At 41.5% G+C, this 17319-nt stretch overlaps 1 protein-coding gene across 5 annotated transcripts in view; it reads right to left on the bottom strand.

The window, feature by feature from the left end:
- The window catches only part of tsnare1 (T-SNARE Domain Containing 1), a 199573-nt gene that overhangs the window by 139077 nt on the left and 43177 nt on the right, over positions 1-17319 (bottom strand). For 4 of the 5 annotated variants that reach the window (XM_049024841.1, XM_049024844.1, XM_049024842.1 and 1 more), the window contains exon 3: positions 10986-11109. In XM_049024841.1, coding sequence (XP_048880798.1) covers positions 10986-11070 — 85 coding nt within the window. In that variant the 5' untranslated portion in view covers positions 11071-11109. Of the gene's footprint in view, positions 1-9744; positions 9946-10985; positions 11110-17319 lie in introns of all 5 variants that reach the window. The other variant, XM_049024845.1, reaches the window with a different exon arrangement.

Here is a 17319-nt window from a genome sequence, read left to right as displayed (position 1 = left end):
TATGGAGTGAAATAAATGCAATAAATATTAGATGATACTTCAAATGTTTTGGGAAGACCCCTTAACTTGCTTGGTGTTTTCAATTTTCATATGCAGATAAATACTCTAATGATCAGTGGTAGCAGTAATAAACCTCACTGTTTAGTGTGTACTTGCATGCCTGCTGGGATGTCACCACTTCCCATATTACAATACAAAACTGCTTTACTTTTAAAACTGTAATTATAATTTAATACCACTCGAGGTAATTAACTTTCATGTTTAAAAAAAAAAGAAAAACTTTTCTGTTATATTTTTGTTACATTTCAGTCAAGGGACTGAACCAGCTCCAGAGCATATAAATAAATGCAGACATAATTTATTATTACATTACATGTTGTTGTTGTTGTTGTTATTGTTGTTAATAATAATAATAATAATAAAATAATAATAAAAATAAATAATAATAATAATAATAATAAATAATAATAATAATATTACATGTTTAACTGCACATGTTTGACTGCACAGATTATTTGAAGAAGGCGGGGCCTTCCTACAAACCTTTGGGAACACACGACCTACAGGCACCCAACCTGCAGCATAACCTACATGATGACTGATCATTCCCTGGAAGTACAGCCTTCAGCTGCAGAACCCCATCTGCACTGCGGCCTGCAGGTTTCTTTATTAGACTTGGGCAGTGTTTGAATCCCCTACTATGAGGTGACTAGTACTTATATCTCTTTTAAAGGTTCCCCTCTTTTTCCTTTCTTACCAAGAGTGTAATCTTGTCAAGTACTGCATCACATTCAATTGACTCTATAAAATCTAACAGACAGAGATCAAATGAACAGATATCACGGCACTCTGCTTGAACCCTTAGGCAGAACAAACTGCATCACCAAAAACTGCCAAGAGGAAGAATGCACTAATAAGTATTATCACAGTATATAAAAAATAAAACAGGATTAATTTTCCAACAGACAATTATCATTTTTTGATTATAATGGTAAACAAAGCAATTAGGGTCCACTGTGTTTTAGGGCACTGTTTCATGACTTAAACATTGGCTACAGAATCTTTCATGATCACAGTTCTACAAAATTAAAATTCTTGTATTTAAATTTAATTTAACTAAGCACATGTGATGATAGTAACACATCTACAGACAGATAAACAGATGAAAAATAAGACAAAGAATCTGGATAGGATTCAGAAGTGTGGCAGGAAGGCCAGGAAGATTAGTTCAATAGACATCTCCATTAAAGACTTAACCTCTGCTTTGATCATTCCTGAATCACATTTCAGCTTGGTATAAATGTGGCAGGGCAAGACACAGCACAGAATAAATCTGACAGGCTGCATTTGTGTTTCCCTCTCTCAAGAGGCTCACAGATATGCTCAGGTTTGTACTGATCAAAGCCTTGACTTTAATGGCACCGTTTGACTTGAGTCTTTCATCTCTGCTGGTGGAGCACCAGCATACAGGGAGAGACAAGAACACCAGCAGAATTCCCTCTTTCATTGTAGCTGCATGCATGTTGTGCTAATAAAATGCCTCTGTATTAGACAGCAGGGGAAGGGTGGGACTGTCTTTCCCTACGACCGGGCGTGACATGATACAAACCAGTCATGGGATGTGGGACAGGGGGGGCAACCTAAGACACTCCCAAACAAGCCAAAATTTTATTCTAGTTTCAGAAAATGGCAGCAAAACACTTAATCAGTTCTACTGCTACGGAAGTCGTGACCCAAGGCAATGCTGTAAAATTAACGAACTACAACTTCTCACCTCCTGAAGTTTTCATGCATTTCACTGCATCCTCCTCCAGTGCCTTTTTTTTTATTTTTTCCTTGCTTTTTCAGCACCACCTTCCTCGTTTCTTAACAGTTGCTATTCAATGCAAAATGTAGTTTAGTTTAATGCAGGATTGTACCATGTTAGGAAGGGCCACCTTCTTTTCTCCGAGATGAATACATGCCTGCAAAATGGGGTCGTACCACTTGAGGAAGGGCAATATTTCTATTGATTTATTACATGCAGGTGCATTTCTTTATTAGAATGTGACTGGGTGTACACTAGGTTTGCGTGATATGACAATATTATTATAATCATCGACATCAAATAAGTAACCCAGTGTCGTTATCAGACAGTGATTAACCAGTGATTATCGTCATTGTCAGGGAAGCAGGTTTAAGCTTCACATAAAGCAAGATAACTGAAAGATTTATGGTTTGGCTTTCGGTTCAAACTCCTAGCATACGTTTCCTATGCAGCTAAAAAAAAAAAAAAAAAAAACAACACACACACATACACTGACAACTTCTTCGGCACAATACTACAATATGCCTTTACAATCATAATTAAATCCAGCTCGCCAATTGATAAGACTGAAACATGCTGATAGCCACAGCTAACCAGCAACCCATTTGGCAAGTTTTATTGCTGGCTGTTGAGTAAATTATCTATATATTGTTTTTTTTCTTGCTATCAAGTTTTCACTGAACTCAGAAAAGTGTACCTGTTGATGTTAACATTCAGAATTTTTAAATTCACTCAGGTTTAATTTGCTTTCAGTGATCCACCATCAGTAATTCATTCACATTAGACTCAGAATCAGGTTAATTAGCCAAGTGTGTGTGTGGAACTGTCATGACCTGCTCGTACGATCCTCCTGTGTGCCACACCCCCTCATTAACCTCGTGTGAAACCCTGATTGTTCCCAGCTGTTTTATGTTATTTCCGGCTTCTCCTGTGTATTTCAGTCCGCGTTTGTGTACGTTTCTCTAGGTCTGTCATTGACATTGCATGTTTAGAGTGTGTTTGCCCTGAATAAACCCCGTTTGCCCGTATTCACGGCTCCCTTAGCCTGCTTCCCTGTCCCGATGTAACAAGAACACACAAGTAATTTGTTTACGGCAGTTGGTGACTTTCTGTTACAATAAAATACAATAGAACAAAACAGTACATATTAAATACAAAAGACATCTTATTTACTAGGAGTGTAACGAGATCTCGCGATATTACAACATGCAAATCAGCTGCTGTAAGCATGTCAGCATCTGACAAAACTACCACAGTAGATGCCCCAAACACTTGTAAATGTTTGTGCGGCGGTATTTTGGGTACTCGGCAGAAAATATAAACAGCGAAAGGGTGACAGACAAAACACGAACCATCTGTAAGCATTGTAGGAAAATAATGCCGTACATAGCGACTAACACTACTACTATGCAAAGCCATTTGCAGCACCATCATAACTCTTTACTTAATCCACTGCACCGGCGAAGAAAACATTAAAAATAAGTTTTATGTTTGTTATTTATATTGTTTTATTTATATTCTATTTTATGTTCAATTGAAAAGTCAAACAGGAGAGAAGCCTGTCATTTTTGTTTGTGGTGAAATATTTTATAGTGATAGATATTTGTTCTGTTCTTTACTGCATATGATGATGGTCATTATTTAAAACATTTCATCATACATCTGCTTTATTTTGCATTTTTTGTCTTTCAAATTAATCAAATAAAATAGTGCTCTTCAGTAATATATTTCCCCTTTGAAATTTTCCTTAAAATATCATTAAAATATAAATGTAGTAGTCAGGGAAACAGGTGAAGGTTGATGTTGCAGGTCAGATGTTTGTAAGGGTGGTGGCTTGAGGTAAAAAACTTTCTGTGGGGACTGGTAATGGTCTACCGACTTCTAAATTGTCTGCCAGAGGGGAGGAGTTAAAAAAGACAATGTCCAGACAGTGTGACTGCTCACTAATGATTTTTCCTGCCCTTTTCCTGGTTCTTGAAGTGTATAAGACCTGGAGGGAGGGCAGGGGTGTACCAATGACTTGTTCTGCTGTCCTATCTGTCCATTGCTGTCTGTTCCTGTCCTGTTTCGTGGCTGCTCCAAACCAGATTGTGATGGAAGAGCACAGGATGGACTTGATGACTGCTCAGTAGAACTTTATCAGCAGTCCCTGTGGGAGATCATACTTCCTCAGTTGTCGTAGGAAGTACATGCTCTGCTGGGCCATTTTGAGGATAGAGAAGATGTTGCTCTACCACTTCAGGTCTTGATAGTTCCCAGAAACTTGAAGGTCTCCACGGGTGACACAAGGGTGCTGTGTATGGCGAGGGGGACCAGTGCTGAAGGGTGTTTCCTAAAGTCCACTGTCATCGTCTTGAGTGTGTTCAGCTCCAAATAGTTCTGGCTGCACTAAAGTACCAGCCGCTCAACCTCCCGCCAATATACAGACTTGTTGCTATATTGGATGAGTCTGATGACTGTGGTGACGTCTGCAAACTTCAGGAGTTTCACTTCTGGGTCCATGGAGGTGCAGTCACTGGTGTAGAGGGAGAAGAGCAGGGGGAATAGGACATAACTGAGGAGCACCAGTGCTGATGGTCTGTACATCAAAGGTGATCTCCCCCCACCTTGCTTGCTCTTCCTTGTCAGTCAGAAAGCTGCTGATCCACTGACAGATGGCAGGAGATATAATCAGCAGGGAGAGTTTGGAAGAGAGTATGCCTTTGACAATGGTGTTGAACGGCAAACTAAAGTCCACAAACAAGATCCTTGCATATGTCCCTGGGCATTCGATGTGTTGCTAAATGTAATATAGTCCCATGTTCACGGCATCATCCATTAATGCCCGTTAGGCAAACTGCAGGGGGTCCAGCAGGAGTCCCGTGACGTTCTTCAGATGGGCCAACACCAGAAGTTCAAAGGACTTCATGACCACCAGTGTCAGGGCAAAAGGTGTGTAGTCATTAGGTCCAGATGGGACCTGAATTCCTAGGGAGGATGGTAGGGGAGTGTGAGGTGTGACGGTTGCCATTATCATTGGGCTGGAGTGGGTGAGGGGTGTGAATATGTCCCTCTTAAACCTGCAGTAGAAGTTGTTGAGGTCATCAGCCAAATCTTTGTTTGCTCCAGTAGGGGGGATGGTCTTCTGTAATTGGTGTTGCAGGCCTCTCCACACTGACGCAGGGTCGTTGGCTGAAAACTTGTTTTTCAGCTTTTCAGAGAAGCTTCTTTTAGCCACTTTGATCTCCTTGGTCAGTGTGTTTCTGGCCTGCCTGTACAGAGCCCTGTCCCCACTTCTTTAGGCATCTTCTTTAGCCAGATGAAGCTGTCTGAGTTTGGCTGAAAACCATCGTTTGTTGTTGTGTGTGTGTGCGTGTGTGCAGAAGGTCTTGGTTGGTACACATACATCTTCACAGAAGCTGATGTACGATGTCACAGTGTCTGTCAGTTCGTCCAGGTTATCAGATGCAGCTTCAAAAACATTCCAATCAGTGCAGTCAAGACAATCCTGCAGTTCTTACATTGCCTTGCTGGTCCACTTACTAACTACAAGCTTAGCAAATTTTAGTTTTTGCCTGTAAATTGGAATAAGACGATCCAACCAATGATCAGAGTGTCCCAAAACTTCCTGGAGAACAGAACGATAAGCATCTTTAACCCTCTGGGTTTGACGATGCCTCATATCTCTCTCATACGTTTCAGTTCACAACTCGCTGAAATCTTATTGTAGAAAAATGAAAAAACGCTTCTTTTCAAAATGCCCATTGTCGGAAGTATTAAAGTTTTTAAAATTAGGTTAAATAGGCAAAAAAGTAAACTATGTCACCTTTCTTTGTTTTACCTGCATCGGTGGCGTGTAGTGCCACCCTTACCTGAAGATCGCTATTCGCATTCTAAGTAGCCGCATTACCGCATATTCAAATCACATTTACATGGTAATTTGATGAACAACACAACAGTGAAACATAATCCAGATACATCATCAGTGCTATAAAAAGGGGGGGGGATGTGGCCAGGTGTGAATGGCTCATACATGCGAGTTTAAAATGTTCTCTTATACATGAAAGTTGCTACATATTCAATTAATGGAGGCCAGAAATAACAACATGTTAGCTTCTTCTTATTTATTTATCCATCTGAATGTTGCAACTACACCATTTAGTCATCTTTATGTAGCCAAGACTTTGGTGATCAGATTTCTGGGATCAAAACAAACTTCCACCATTGCTTACTCTTACTTTTATAATTTTTCTGTAAGTGTTCCAAACTGCATTTTGCAATGTCTATACTTTGATGTAAAATTACAAACTTCACATAAATCTGACATACAGTACAGGCCAAAAGTTTGGACATACCTTCTTGTGGCCCGGGAAACAACACGCAGAAACACAAATACTCTTTTTGGGTCTAATTTATTCCATAAGCCTAATTAATTACACGTTTTGGTTGGAAGATAAGAGGATTTACAATAAACAGTTTCTTGAACCTCACACTTTTCCCTTACAGAGGACTCTCTTACAGAAAAGAAATAAAACTCCCCACACAGGTGGGACTGGTGCAGTATAAAAGTAAAACACACAGAAAACCATGTGAGGCAGACCTCACATAACCGAGTACACCGAAATAAAAGGAAACGGCAGTTTTGCACTGAAAATAATACGGTAGTGGCACACTGAAACGGAAATATCCTTGTTAGCACACAACTAACAACTGAACAGATATTTAACATGGACAGCATGCTCTTACCAACTTTGCACATACCAGTAAAACCTCAAGGCGCGGGCAGAAAACCTTGTGACGCACCGCTCTCTAAAATAAAACAGACACGGACCATTTTACCCGCTTTTCCAATAAGTGGAAAGTGAATACACACAATTTGTTACCGTTCTCCACTTTTTCTCACACAGCAATTCAGCAGAGAAAACAAACCTGGTACTCTGGGAAACTCTCACCCCACTCGGAAAACCGTTCACAGCCCAGCTCATCCAGCTTAAAAATGGCGCTTCCAGACAGTGGCTTTTTGCGCTCTCTCTCAGGTGATGATGTCACCATCTTGCTTAAAGGCGCAACCACCTATTCCTCCTCGTTCCCCGATACAGCTTAACCGCTCATGGTCAAAATCTCCAGATCACCCGGTTACATTCTCATTCAGTGTGTTGTCTTTATTTTCATAACCATTTACATTTGTAGATTCTCACTGAAGGCATCAAAACTATGAATGACCACATGTGGAGTTATGTACTTAACAAAAAAAGGTGACATAACTGAAAACATGTTTTATATGCTAGTTTCTTCAAAATAGCCACCCTTTGCTCTGATTACTGCTTTGCACACTCTTGGCATTCTCTCAATGAGCTTCAAGAGGTAGTCACCTGAAATAGTTTTCCAACAGTCTTGAAGGAGTTCCCAGAGGGGTTTAGCAAGTGTGCAAAGCAGTAATCAGAGCAAAGGGTGGCTATTTTGAAGAAACTAGCATATAAAACATGTTTTCACTTATGTCACCTTTTTTTGTTAAGTACGTAACTCCACATGTGTTCATTCATAGTTTTGATGCCTTCAGTGAGAATCTACCAATGGTCATGAAAATAAAGACAACACACTGAATGAGAAGGTGTGTCCAAACTTTTGGCCTGTACTGTATTTATGATTAAGATGAGTTTAATGCCAGAACAAATATATAAGAAATAATTTATTTGCCATGAATTAAGTTTAAAATATTTAATGAAATGTGTGACCATGCCCCAGTTAGTGCAAGTGTGTTCCCTACCCCTAGACCCCAGAGGCTTAAGAGTGGTGTAACAGTGGTCCAGTATGTTATTCTCCCCAGTGGGAGAGCTAATGTGCTGTGTGTATTTCGGAAGGTCGTGGTTTAGTTTTGCTCTGTTAAAATCCCCAAGGATGATGAACAATGGGTCTGTGTGTTTCCATTCGACTGCTAATCTGCTCGGTCAGAGCTTGCAGTGTGTCACTCGCCTTGGCCTGCGGTGGGACATAAACTCCGACCAGAATGAAAGATGAAAACTCCTGCGGTGAATAAAAAGGTTTGCAGTTTATGAAAAGGGTTTACAAGTTCGGGCTGCAGTATTTATTTAACACTGTGATATCTGTCCACCAACTTGATGTAGACGCAAATTCCACCGCCTCTTCTTTTCCCCCAAATTTCTGTTATGCGATCGACATGGAGTAGATGGAAGCATGGCAGATGCAAACCAGCGTTTCAGTGAAGCAGAGGGCAGCAGAACGTGCAAAGTACATCTTTGTCATGAGGAGAAGCAGCTCATCTACTTTGTTGAGTAAGGACCAGAGGTTCGGCAAGTGAATCGACGGGAGCGCTGTTCGAAACCCCCACTGCTGGAGCTTCACTAGCTTGTCCATGCACTTCCCACATCGTCACCACCAGGTCATGTAGAGAGCTGCTGGTCTACTAACGAGGATGTTCAAGAAACTATCTGGATCAGTAAAACTCAGGGAAATACTGTATAGAATGAGCTGCCTGATATTTAGCAGTTGTTCTCATGAGTAACTGACTATTTTTGTGTAGCCAGACACGCATAAAATAAACAAAAATAAAGTCAGTCATGGAGAGCATTGTACCAGGGCTGCCATCCGCAGTGACATCTTGATAACTCGGTACGCATCACGCATTGTTGAGTCTTGGCCAGCCAACACCCTGTCGGCAGTCCAGACCTTTCTTCTGTATTGAACAGGTAAACTACAATTATCAAATGTTAGATTACCATGTAATATATCCTAAATTTGGCAAGTAGCGTTTTTAAAATTCGTGGTGGAAAATAATAATTTTCCATATAATGGAATAATTTAATAATAATTTTCCATATAATAGAATAATTTTCATTATTAAGTAAAAGTACAAATACCACACCAAAATTTTAAGTAAAACTAAAAGTCGCCCAGTTAAAAAAACTACTTAAGTAAAAAGTCTCTGGATTTAGAAGTACTTAAGTATCAAAAGTAAATAGCATTATACATTCAAATCTATTGATCTTTTAAGATTTTTTAGAGACATGGTGGTGCAGTGGTTAGCACTGTTGCCTCACACCTCTGGGTCCCAGGTTCGAGTCTCACGTGTGCGGAGTTTGCATGTTCTCCCCATGTCGTCATGGGGTTTCCTCCGGGTACTCCGGTTTCCCTCCACAGTCCAGAAACATGCTGAGGCTAACTGGACTTGCTAAATTGCCCGTAGGGTGCGTGTGAGAGTGAATAGTGTGTGAGTGTGCCCTGCGATGGGCTGGCACCCCATCCTGGGTTGTTCCCTGCCTCGTGCCCATTGCTTCCCGGATAGGCTCCGGACCCCCCGCGACCTAGTAGGATAAGCGGTTTTGAAAATGGATGGATGGATTTATTAGAGATTCATTACTTTCAGTTCATGTCCTGTATATCCTGGGTAAATATCCTGGTATATCCTGTATATCTATGTTAAACTGCATCCGGCCCTGCAAGTGGTCCTCCAACTTGCAGGGAAAAATTTTGGGGATTAGTGGCGGGATTGGCACTCCAACCACTGTAAAACTACTCACAACATTTTAGAATAAACAGGCATGAAACCCTTCTGCCTTCTGCTCTGCTACAGCCACCCACAGGAAGGCTACATGCATCCTGAAGGGGATGGGGGAAAGCCTTCAGGAGCCTCATCTTTGGAAGAGTCGAAACTGTCAGAAAGCTAATAGGGTCAGGCCTGTTGGGGATCAGGGCTGGTGTGGGGCTGAGGCGTCGCCTGCTGCGTGGTGGCACTTAGGGCACAGTATGAGGCGGCCGATCTGGGTAGACGAATCTGTGAGCAGGTGGCACACCATCTGTGGTCGAATGAGCCACGTTCTGCTTACAGAGGAATCGAAGCATTACAAAGATCTGAATCTGTTCCTTGTAAACTTGCATTCAGGGTGGCTAATGGAACGGTCCTTGCGCTACTTTGAATAGTTTTTTTATAGCAGACCTACCAGCTAAGGCGGTGGACATCTTTGGGTCCATGGTTCTCGAGGCTGATCCTCCAATCAGCTGTAAACCATCCATTCTCTCTGAGATTGCACAGGCGGTGAATCATCTGGGGGTAGGGAAGGCTGCAAGGATCTGTGGTATCTGGGGTGAACTTTTCCAGACTGGTGGTAAGGCTGTCCTCCTGGCATTGCAAGCAGTCTTTGCTTCCATTGGGGAGACAAGCATCATCGTAACTGACTGGAGAACAGGATTTGTTATATCTATCTATAAAAGGAAGTGTGATCGTCTGGATTAACACTGCTCGCAGTGCTGGGTAAGGTCCTTGTTAGGGTCATCCTTAACTGGATCTGTGATCACTTGCTCACCTACCAGCAACCAGAGCAATCTGGTTTTATTCCTAAGAGGCCTGCCATCGACCACATACTGGCACTGAGGGTTCTCATGAGACTTAAACGCATATATCTGCAGAGTTTCTTTGCAGTCTTTGTCGATTTTCGTAAAGCATTTCACTTAGTTGATCGAGTTGCCCTGTGAGACATCCTGAGACTTTGTGGGATCCCCCTGAAATTGCTGGACGTCATGGCCGGCCTGAACACTGGTACTGTGAGTGCTGTGCAAAGTGGAGGGAGAACCTTTGCATTCTTAACAGTTCATTCTGAGGTTTGCCAGGGGTGTGTTCTTGCCCTTACTGTGCAATGCTTGTATGAGCTGGGTGTGGGGTCCAGCAACTGTGGGGCATCCATTGGTGAAGAAAGATTTACTGATCTTGACTTTGACGATGATGATGTGATTTTAGTGGCATCAATGGAGGCTCAGATTGGGGCTCTCAAGAGATTAAGTGAGGAGTCTGAGTGTCTGGGATTGCGGGTGTCCTGGATAAAGACCAAGATCCAGATAGATGGCAATTTCCCAAGGGGGTCACCAGCCAGGATCTCGAGATGTTTCGCTATGTAGTGGGTGCGGCAGTGTGCTGTACCAGTGCATGTTCCCATGTTACCCTGATCTAACTTCCCACCCTGATTTACAATATAGTCAACAGTATATTGCTTGTAATGTTTTTGTTGATTAGTGTATATAATTACAGAAAAATTCTGTTAAAATATATATCATATTCATCATGCCTTGTTTGTATGTACATTAATTCTGTTTTGTACATTTAACTTTATTTTTTATCAAGTAGAACATATCCACTAAGCTCAGTAAGACAGGTGTCATAAAAAAAGTACTAGGCATATGTCTTTACCTACTGGTTGGTAGCCCTGCCTCGTTGGGCCCCCAAGTAGGTTACGATTTCCAAAGGTGCTCCACTGGATGGATCCATATGACATTCTGGGGTCTTTTCACAGGTTCAGCTCAGAGTAAATAGACTGGAAAGAGAAGAAAAAAGCAACAGGAAACACATATTAAGATTCTAAGAGCAGTGCTCATTGGACAGAATCTGTATATTAAACTTTACCATTATATATTACTTTCTCCAGTTTCCCATTTTTCTTTTCATACAGTTCACACTTAGGTGAGGAGCATGCACTGATTACAGTGCAATGCTGTATACATCACACGACAAACGACCTCAACGATGAGTACCTGAGTACGGAGATGTCACTTGTCTGTCTTGTTTTGTTTGTCAGTGTGCTGCAGAAACAACCATTTTATTTTCACTAGAGAAGAGATCCTGAACATCAGGGAAACAACGCCAGTGGGTTTACTTTCCACAGTTCTTGCTTCGTATGCGGATTAACTGGAGATTGTGGTCGCAGGTGTTCTTGCCCTTGGCCGTGCAGTGAAATTCAGGCACACTGGCCTGTCTCCGAAGGTACGGGTTACAAACACCGCTATTGGGAATATCCCTTTCCAAGGTGCATTCGCTTAGTAATAAAATGGACAAATTACACTAATGATGAAAAAACAGAGACTTCTTCATGTCCTGCGTATTGTGCTTCACAGAATTGTGACAGTGCAGTACCATACTGTACTCAGAGCTGCAGTTGCCTGACTTCCAACTTTTCCATCCTTATCATGATACGGGACTCTCATGCAAAACGGAAGAAGGTGAGATTTGTTTTTTTATTATTATTATTAATGATGGCTGGTGCAGTGACGTGGCAGTAATTCTGAATTATTGTTATGCTGAGTTACAATCCTTTTTTGTAAACTGTAAGCCATGCTACTTCCCCCACGAGTTTGCGTCCTTTATTCTAGACGACGTTTTCATTCCACCGTAAGTTGAAGTGCATGAAGCACAGCGGGTGCTTGTTGATCAGATTCAGTCAGGATCTTCCTAAATAAAAACTATTTATTAAATGTCCGACCATAGTGGAGAACATTCTGGATCACTGCTACACAACTATCACCAATTCTTACCATGCCATTCCCCCTGCTGCACTGCGCCACTCCGACCATTTTATCCCCACATACAGGCAGAAATGAATACTTTGTAAACTGATTCCGAGGAGGTCAAAAATGTGGAGCAGCGTTTCAGTAGATGAGCTGTGTGCGTATTTGGATTGTACTGATTTGAACATTTTCAGGACCGCAATTCTAGCACACATCAGGATGAGCTATAATAATGACATGCCCTGGTTCACAGCTAAACTCAAACGGTTATGTTTGGAGAAGGAAAAGGCTTTTAGAAGCAGGGATCGGGATGTGTCCAAGAAAGCAAAACAGCAAGTCAGTGATGGAGGCCAAACACCTGTATTCTAAGAGACTGGAACAACTATTTGCAACCAATAACTTGACTTCGGTCTGGAGTCAACAGTTACAAAACTAAAACCCCCCACTCCATCAACGACCTGAGCCTTGCCAATGAACTAAACAAATTCTATTGTTGATTTGAAAAACAAAGGGACATACCTGACACTCCTCCCAGCTATCAGCTCCAGCCCATTGGAACCACCACGCAACCACCCATCGCTACAATGGCAGCTGGGGTCACTATACATCCACTGGCTCCGAACAGCCCCCTCACCATAATGACCCTCATTCTTTCTGAGTGGGACATTAAAAAGATGATTGGTGTAAGAATCCCTGCAAAGGATCCAGCCCAGACTCACTGAAGCATTGTGCTGACTAACTATCTCTGGTACTCACAGATCTTTAACACCTCCCTGGAGACTTGCCATGTGCCAGACTGCTTTAAAACCCCCACTATGGTTCCCATCCCCAAAAAAACCCAGGATCTGAAAACAGAAGAACTACATACCCGTCACCATGACCTCACTAGTAAAGAATTAATTTTAGCATCTTCCCAGATCTATCACCAGCTCTCTCCTGGACTCAATGCAGTTTGCCTACTGAGCCAACAGGACTGCAGACTGCGCGGTCAGCATGGCTCTTCAGTTCATCCTCCAACACATGGATTCTCCTGGATCCCACATCATCTCTGATGACCTAACCATAAGCACTGGTTCCCCTTATGGCTGTGTTCTGTCACCCTGTTGTTCTCCCTTTATACTAACAGTTGCACCTCCAGTCATGAGTCCATCAAGCTATTGAAGTTCGCGGACATCATCACCCTCATTGGATTAATCTCTAGTGGGGATGAAACCGTCTGGTGACCTGTTGCAGGCAGAATAATCCGGAGTTTATTGCCATAAAGACAATGTAGATGGTAGCCGACTTCAGGCACAACCCGGTCCCACCCCACATAACCCTTCATGAATCTCCAGACAACGCACTGGTCCATTTGCTGGGCATCATCATCTCCCAGGACCTCAGATGGAAGCTGAACATGATAATGCACTTTCTACAGCAGCTGAAGAAGTTCAGTTTGCCAAGATCAATGATGGTGCACTTTTACTCAGCTATCACTGAGTCCATCCTCACCTGCTCCATCACCGTAAGGTATGCTGCAGCAACTGCAAGGACAAGGGCAGAATGAAGCGTATCATCCATTCTGCAGAGATGGTAATTGGCTGCAACCTGCCATCCCTACAGGACCTATACGCTTCCAGAACCTGGATACTGGCAAGAAAGATCATGGCTGACCCTTCCCATCCTGGACATGGATTGTTCAAAAAAAACTACCCACTGGCAAGAGACTCAGCACTGTAAAGATCCAGAACTACATGCCACAAAAACAGCTTCTTCCTCTCAGCAGTTGAACTTATCAACAAGCCCCCTAACCCCCGGTGACACAGTCCCTTCCTCTGTAACTCCCCTAATCACTCTACACCCATCTTTGTACATATTTTTTTTTTATCTACAGGTCATAATATATTTTATTCTATATTCAATACCTGTGCCCTTACCATCCTTATAATCATTGGTAATATATTGTACAGCTTGCACTGTCCACTACTTATTTTATTCCATTATTCTTTATTTTATTTGTATGTATCTGTTTTGCTTAATTTATGCTCTTTATTCTTATATGTTGTATTTGAATGTAAGCACCAATACTGCCAAAACAAATTACGAGTATATGCAGTTGTACCTTGCCAATAAAGTAAATTCTGATTCTGATTCAAATTAATATCCAGTACTTAAAATAAGTGACATATCTATCATCACAAAAAGAGCAGCAGTCAAGCAAAAAATAATAAAAAATTAAGCAGCCTGTATGGGACCTTATTTAAAATGCTCTGGAATATATTTTAATGCATTGGAGTCCAGGACACCACAAAAGGATGGAACACATAATAATGAAAGTATGTGGTAGCTGTGCATTCTTGTGGATGGATGTTGTTAAAAGTTTCATTATACACAGCCTGGAAAACCACCACTGCTGTCAATAATTTAACAGCCCAGATTGCTCCATCAGGCTCATTGAATTAAGTCCACACATGTTTTCATCTGGGAAGCATTTAATTTAAGTCAGTCAAATCAATGCCTGTGACTGTGTACTCCAACCCCCAAAGCAGGGTTATGGACTTCCCCACAAGGAAGAAATAGATTCAAAGGAGATCCCCATCCTTTTCTGGTCTACACTAGGGCTATTATCATCCATCCATCCATTTTCCAAACCGCTTATCCTACTGGGTCGCGGGGGCTATTATCATTAAGAACTAAACTAAAACTACAAGAATACATGAATTAATGTAAAAAAAAACAAAAAACAAAATGAAATAAAATAAAAAACAAATCTGTAATACATTCTGACCCCCATCCCCTTCATAATCCTGTTTAGCTAAATTTATTTGAAAAGCATAGAAAAAATTACAACATTGGTATACTGTAGGTAGGGCTGGGCAGTAGGTACATTGATATATTTTCAAAAATGAAATAGAGGATGACATGCTATTTATACTGTATGTATAATGTATGATATACTGTCATTGTATGAAAAAAATAAGACTCTATTTAATAGACATCAATAATATTGCGTCCAATGTGAAAGCTCTAGTCAGGCTCTTACAGAGTCCCAGAATTCACAGCTAAAATCGAACCAATCAGTTAGCATCACATGGGGAAGTTGACGGAGGGGAAAGGCAAGAAATCTTTATTTCTAGGATCATTTCATTTTAAAACATTGTTCAAATATTGACATTTGCAATATTTGTTTTATTTTATTGAAAACTGATGCCTTAGCATAAGGGTATTTTCAGTTAATAAGCATACATTTAATGGTTGTCAGACTTTAGATTTTAGAGCCACTTGCCCAAAAGATTTGACTGAAAGCAATGTTATAATCAGAAAAAAAATGTGTTTGTAGACATAGTGGAGTGAAACCTTGTTTGAGTCATGTTCAAAACAAATGTCAATGTTTAGCAGCATAACTAAATTAAGTTTATATTAATAAACACTGACAAATGTGATTATTGCAGAACGCATACAAGAGAAACCTGTGTAGGGGGACCCAAGCATGTTTTCTTGAACACAAGTTTTGAGAAGCACTGGAGTATGTGATATAATGTTGATGATACAGAAGAGGTGAGGAAGCAGCATCCCGAGTCCCCTAGGGGACCCCTGTAATCACAGATACACCATTTCTGATTTAGCATCATGCGACCTCACAGATGACCCCCATTATCAATGCCACAACACAGAAGTGCCTGGATGTGTGCTGCTGAATGTCTTTTTCATGTTCATTGCTATAATGTTCAGCTGCCTACCTGCGCTGACCTCTGCTTGTAATCAACTTGTGGTAAATAATGTAAACTTCTATTTTCTATTGTCAAGTATTATAATGGTTTAGACTTTTTAATTTAGATTTTTAGTTTTACATTTTTTTAAATTTTATTTGAAATCCAGCTTAATTGTACTTTCCAGTTTTCAGTGTGATTTAATAATAATTTTTTATTATTATAAAAGTTAGCACTGTGGCCTCACACCTCTGGGACCCGGGTTCGAGTCTCCACCTGCGTCACATGCATGTGGAGTTTGCATGTTCTCCCCATGTCATCGTGGGGTTTCCTCTGGGTACTCTGGTTTCCCCCCACAGTCCAAAAACATGCTGAGGCTAATTGGACTTGCTAAATTGCCCGTAGGTATGAGTGACTGGTGTATGACTGTGCTCTGCATTGGGCTGGCCCCCCATCCTGGGTTGTTCCATGCCTCGTGCCCATTGCTTTTGGGATAGGCTCCGGACCCCCCGCGACCCAGTAGGATAAGCGGTTTGGAAAATGGATGGATATTTTAATGACAAATAAATGTCATTACATTTACAGAAAAAAAACAAATACAAAATGTTTAAAGTGCCCATGATGACTGATTATAGGAATATAAAAAAATAATAAAATACGGCCAATATCCTTTGAACCTTAAATGCATACTATAATACGATGCCTCACACTGCAACCCATAGCTTCGAGATGGGAATAAACTATAATTCATTAATTTTTAAATACTGTAATAATGTTGTTCGGTGGTCCTGGCTGATTAAGGTTATATAGGTCAATTAAACATCAAAGATGCATTGCTACAAGCAGAAATCTGCAAGAGCCACTTGAGATGTAGCCCCCTCTCTTGGGACTCCTTTGTGGCAAGATGATCTGAGGATCCTTCAGAACCAGCTACAGGGTCGTCAGCTGGACGCCATCCTGTTTCGGCCCTTTTACTCCAGAACACCTCAGGATGGTGAGGCACAGATCCTTTGTGTCTCCTGAGTTACAAAATGGAGCCACAATGAATCGGACCACTGCTCCAGTACATCTCAGAAATGCCAGAAGTGCCCTCCACATGAATGGCTGGACCCAGCAGAACATTATACAGAGTATCACACTGCCTCTAACAGCTTGTCTTCTTCCTAAAATGCATCCTGGTGTCATGTGTTCCCTGGGGAAATGGTACACACGTAACCACCTGTCCAATGATGTAAAATGATTCACTGGTCCAACGTCAAGTCCCGATGATCACGTGCCCACTGCAGGCACTTTTGCGGGTGGAGTGGGATAAGCATGGACACGCTAACCAGTCTGTGGCTATGCAAGAGGATGCAATGCACTGTTTTGTGACACAGCAATTTTATGCACAACATTAACATTTTCCATCAATTGTGCAACAGTCGTCCTTCTGTCACTCTGTACCAAACGGGATAGCTTCCGTTTGCCTCTGTGCAAGAATGAGCCATGGACACCTCACAGGCTGTTGCCATTTCGTAGTTTTTCCCTCCTCCAACGTCTGTCGGTAGGTACTTA

Source organism: Brienomyrus brachyistius, chromosome 9 (assembly GCF_023856365.1).
Source record: "Brienomyrus brachyistius isolate T26 chromosome 9, BBRACH_0.4, whole genome shotgun sequence".
NCBI lineage: Eukaryota > Metazoa > Chordata > Actinopteri > Osteoglossiformes > Mormyridae > Brienomyrus > Brienomyrus brachyistius.
Note: the sequence above shows the minus strand (reverse complement) of the source record. Positions and strands in the feature narration are given on the sequence as shown.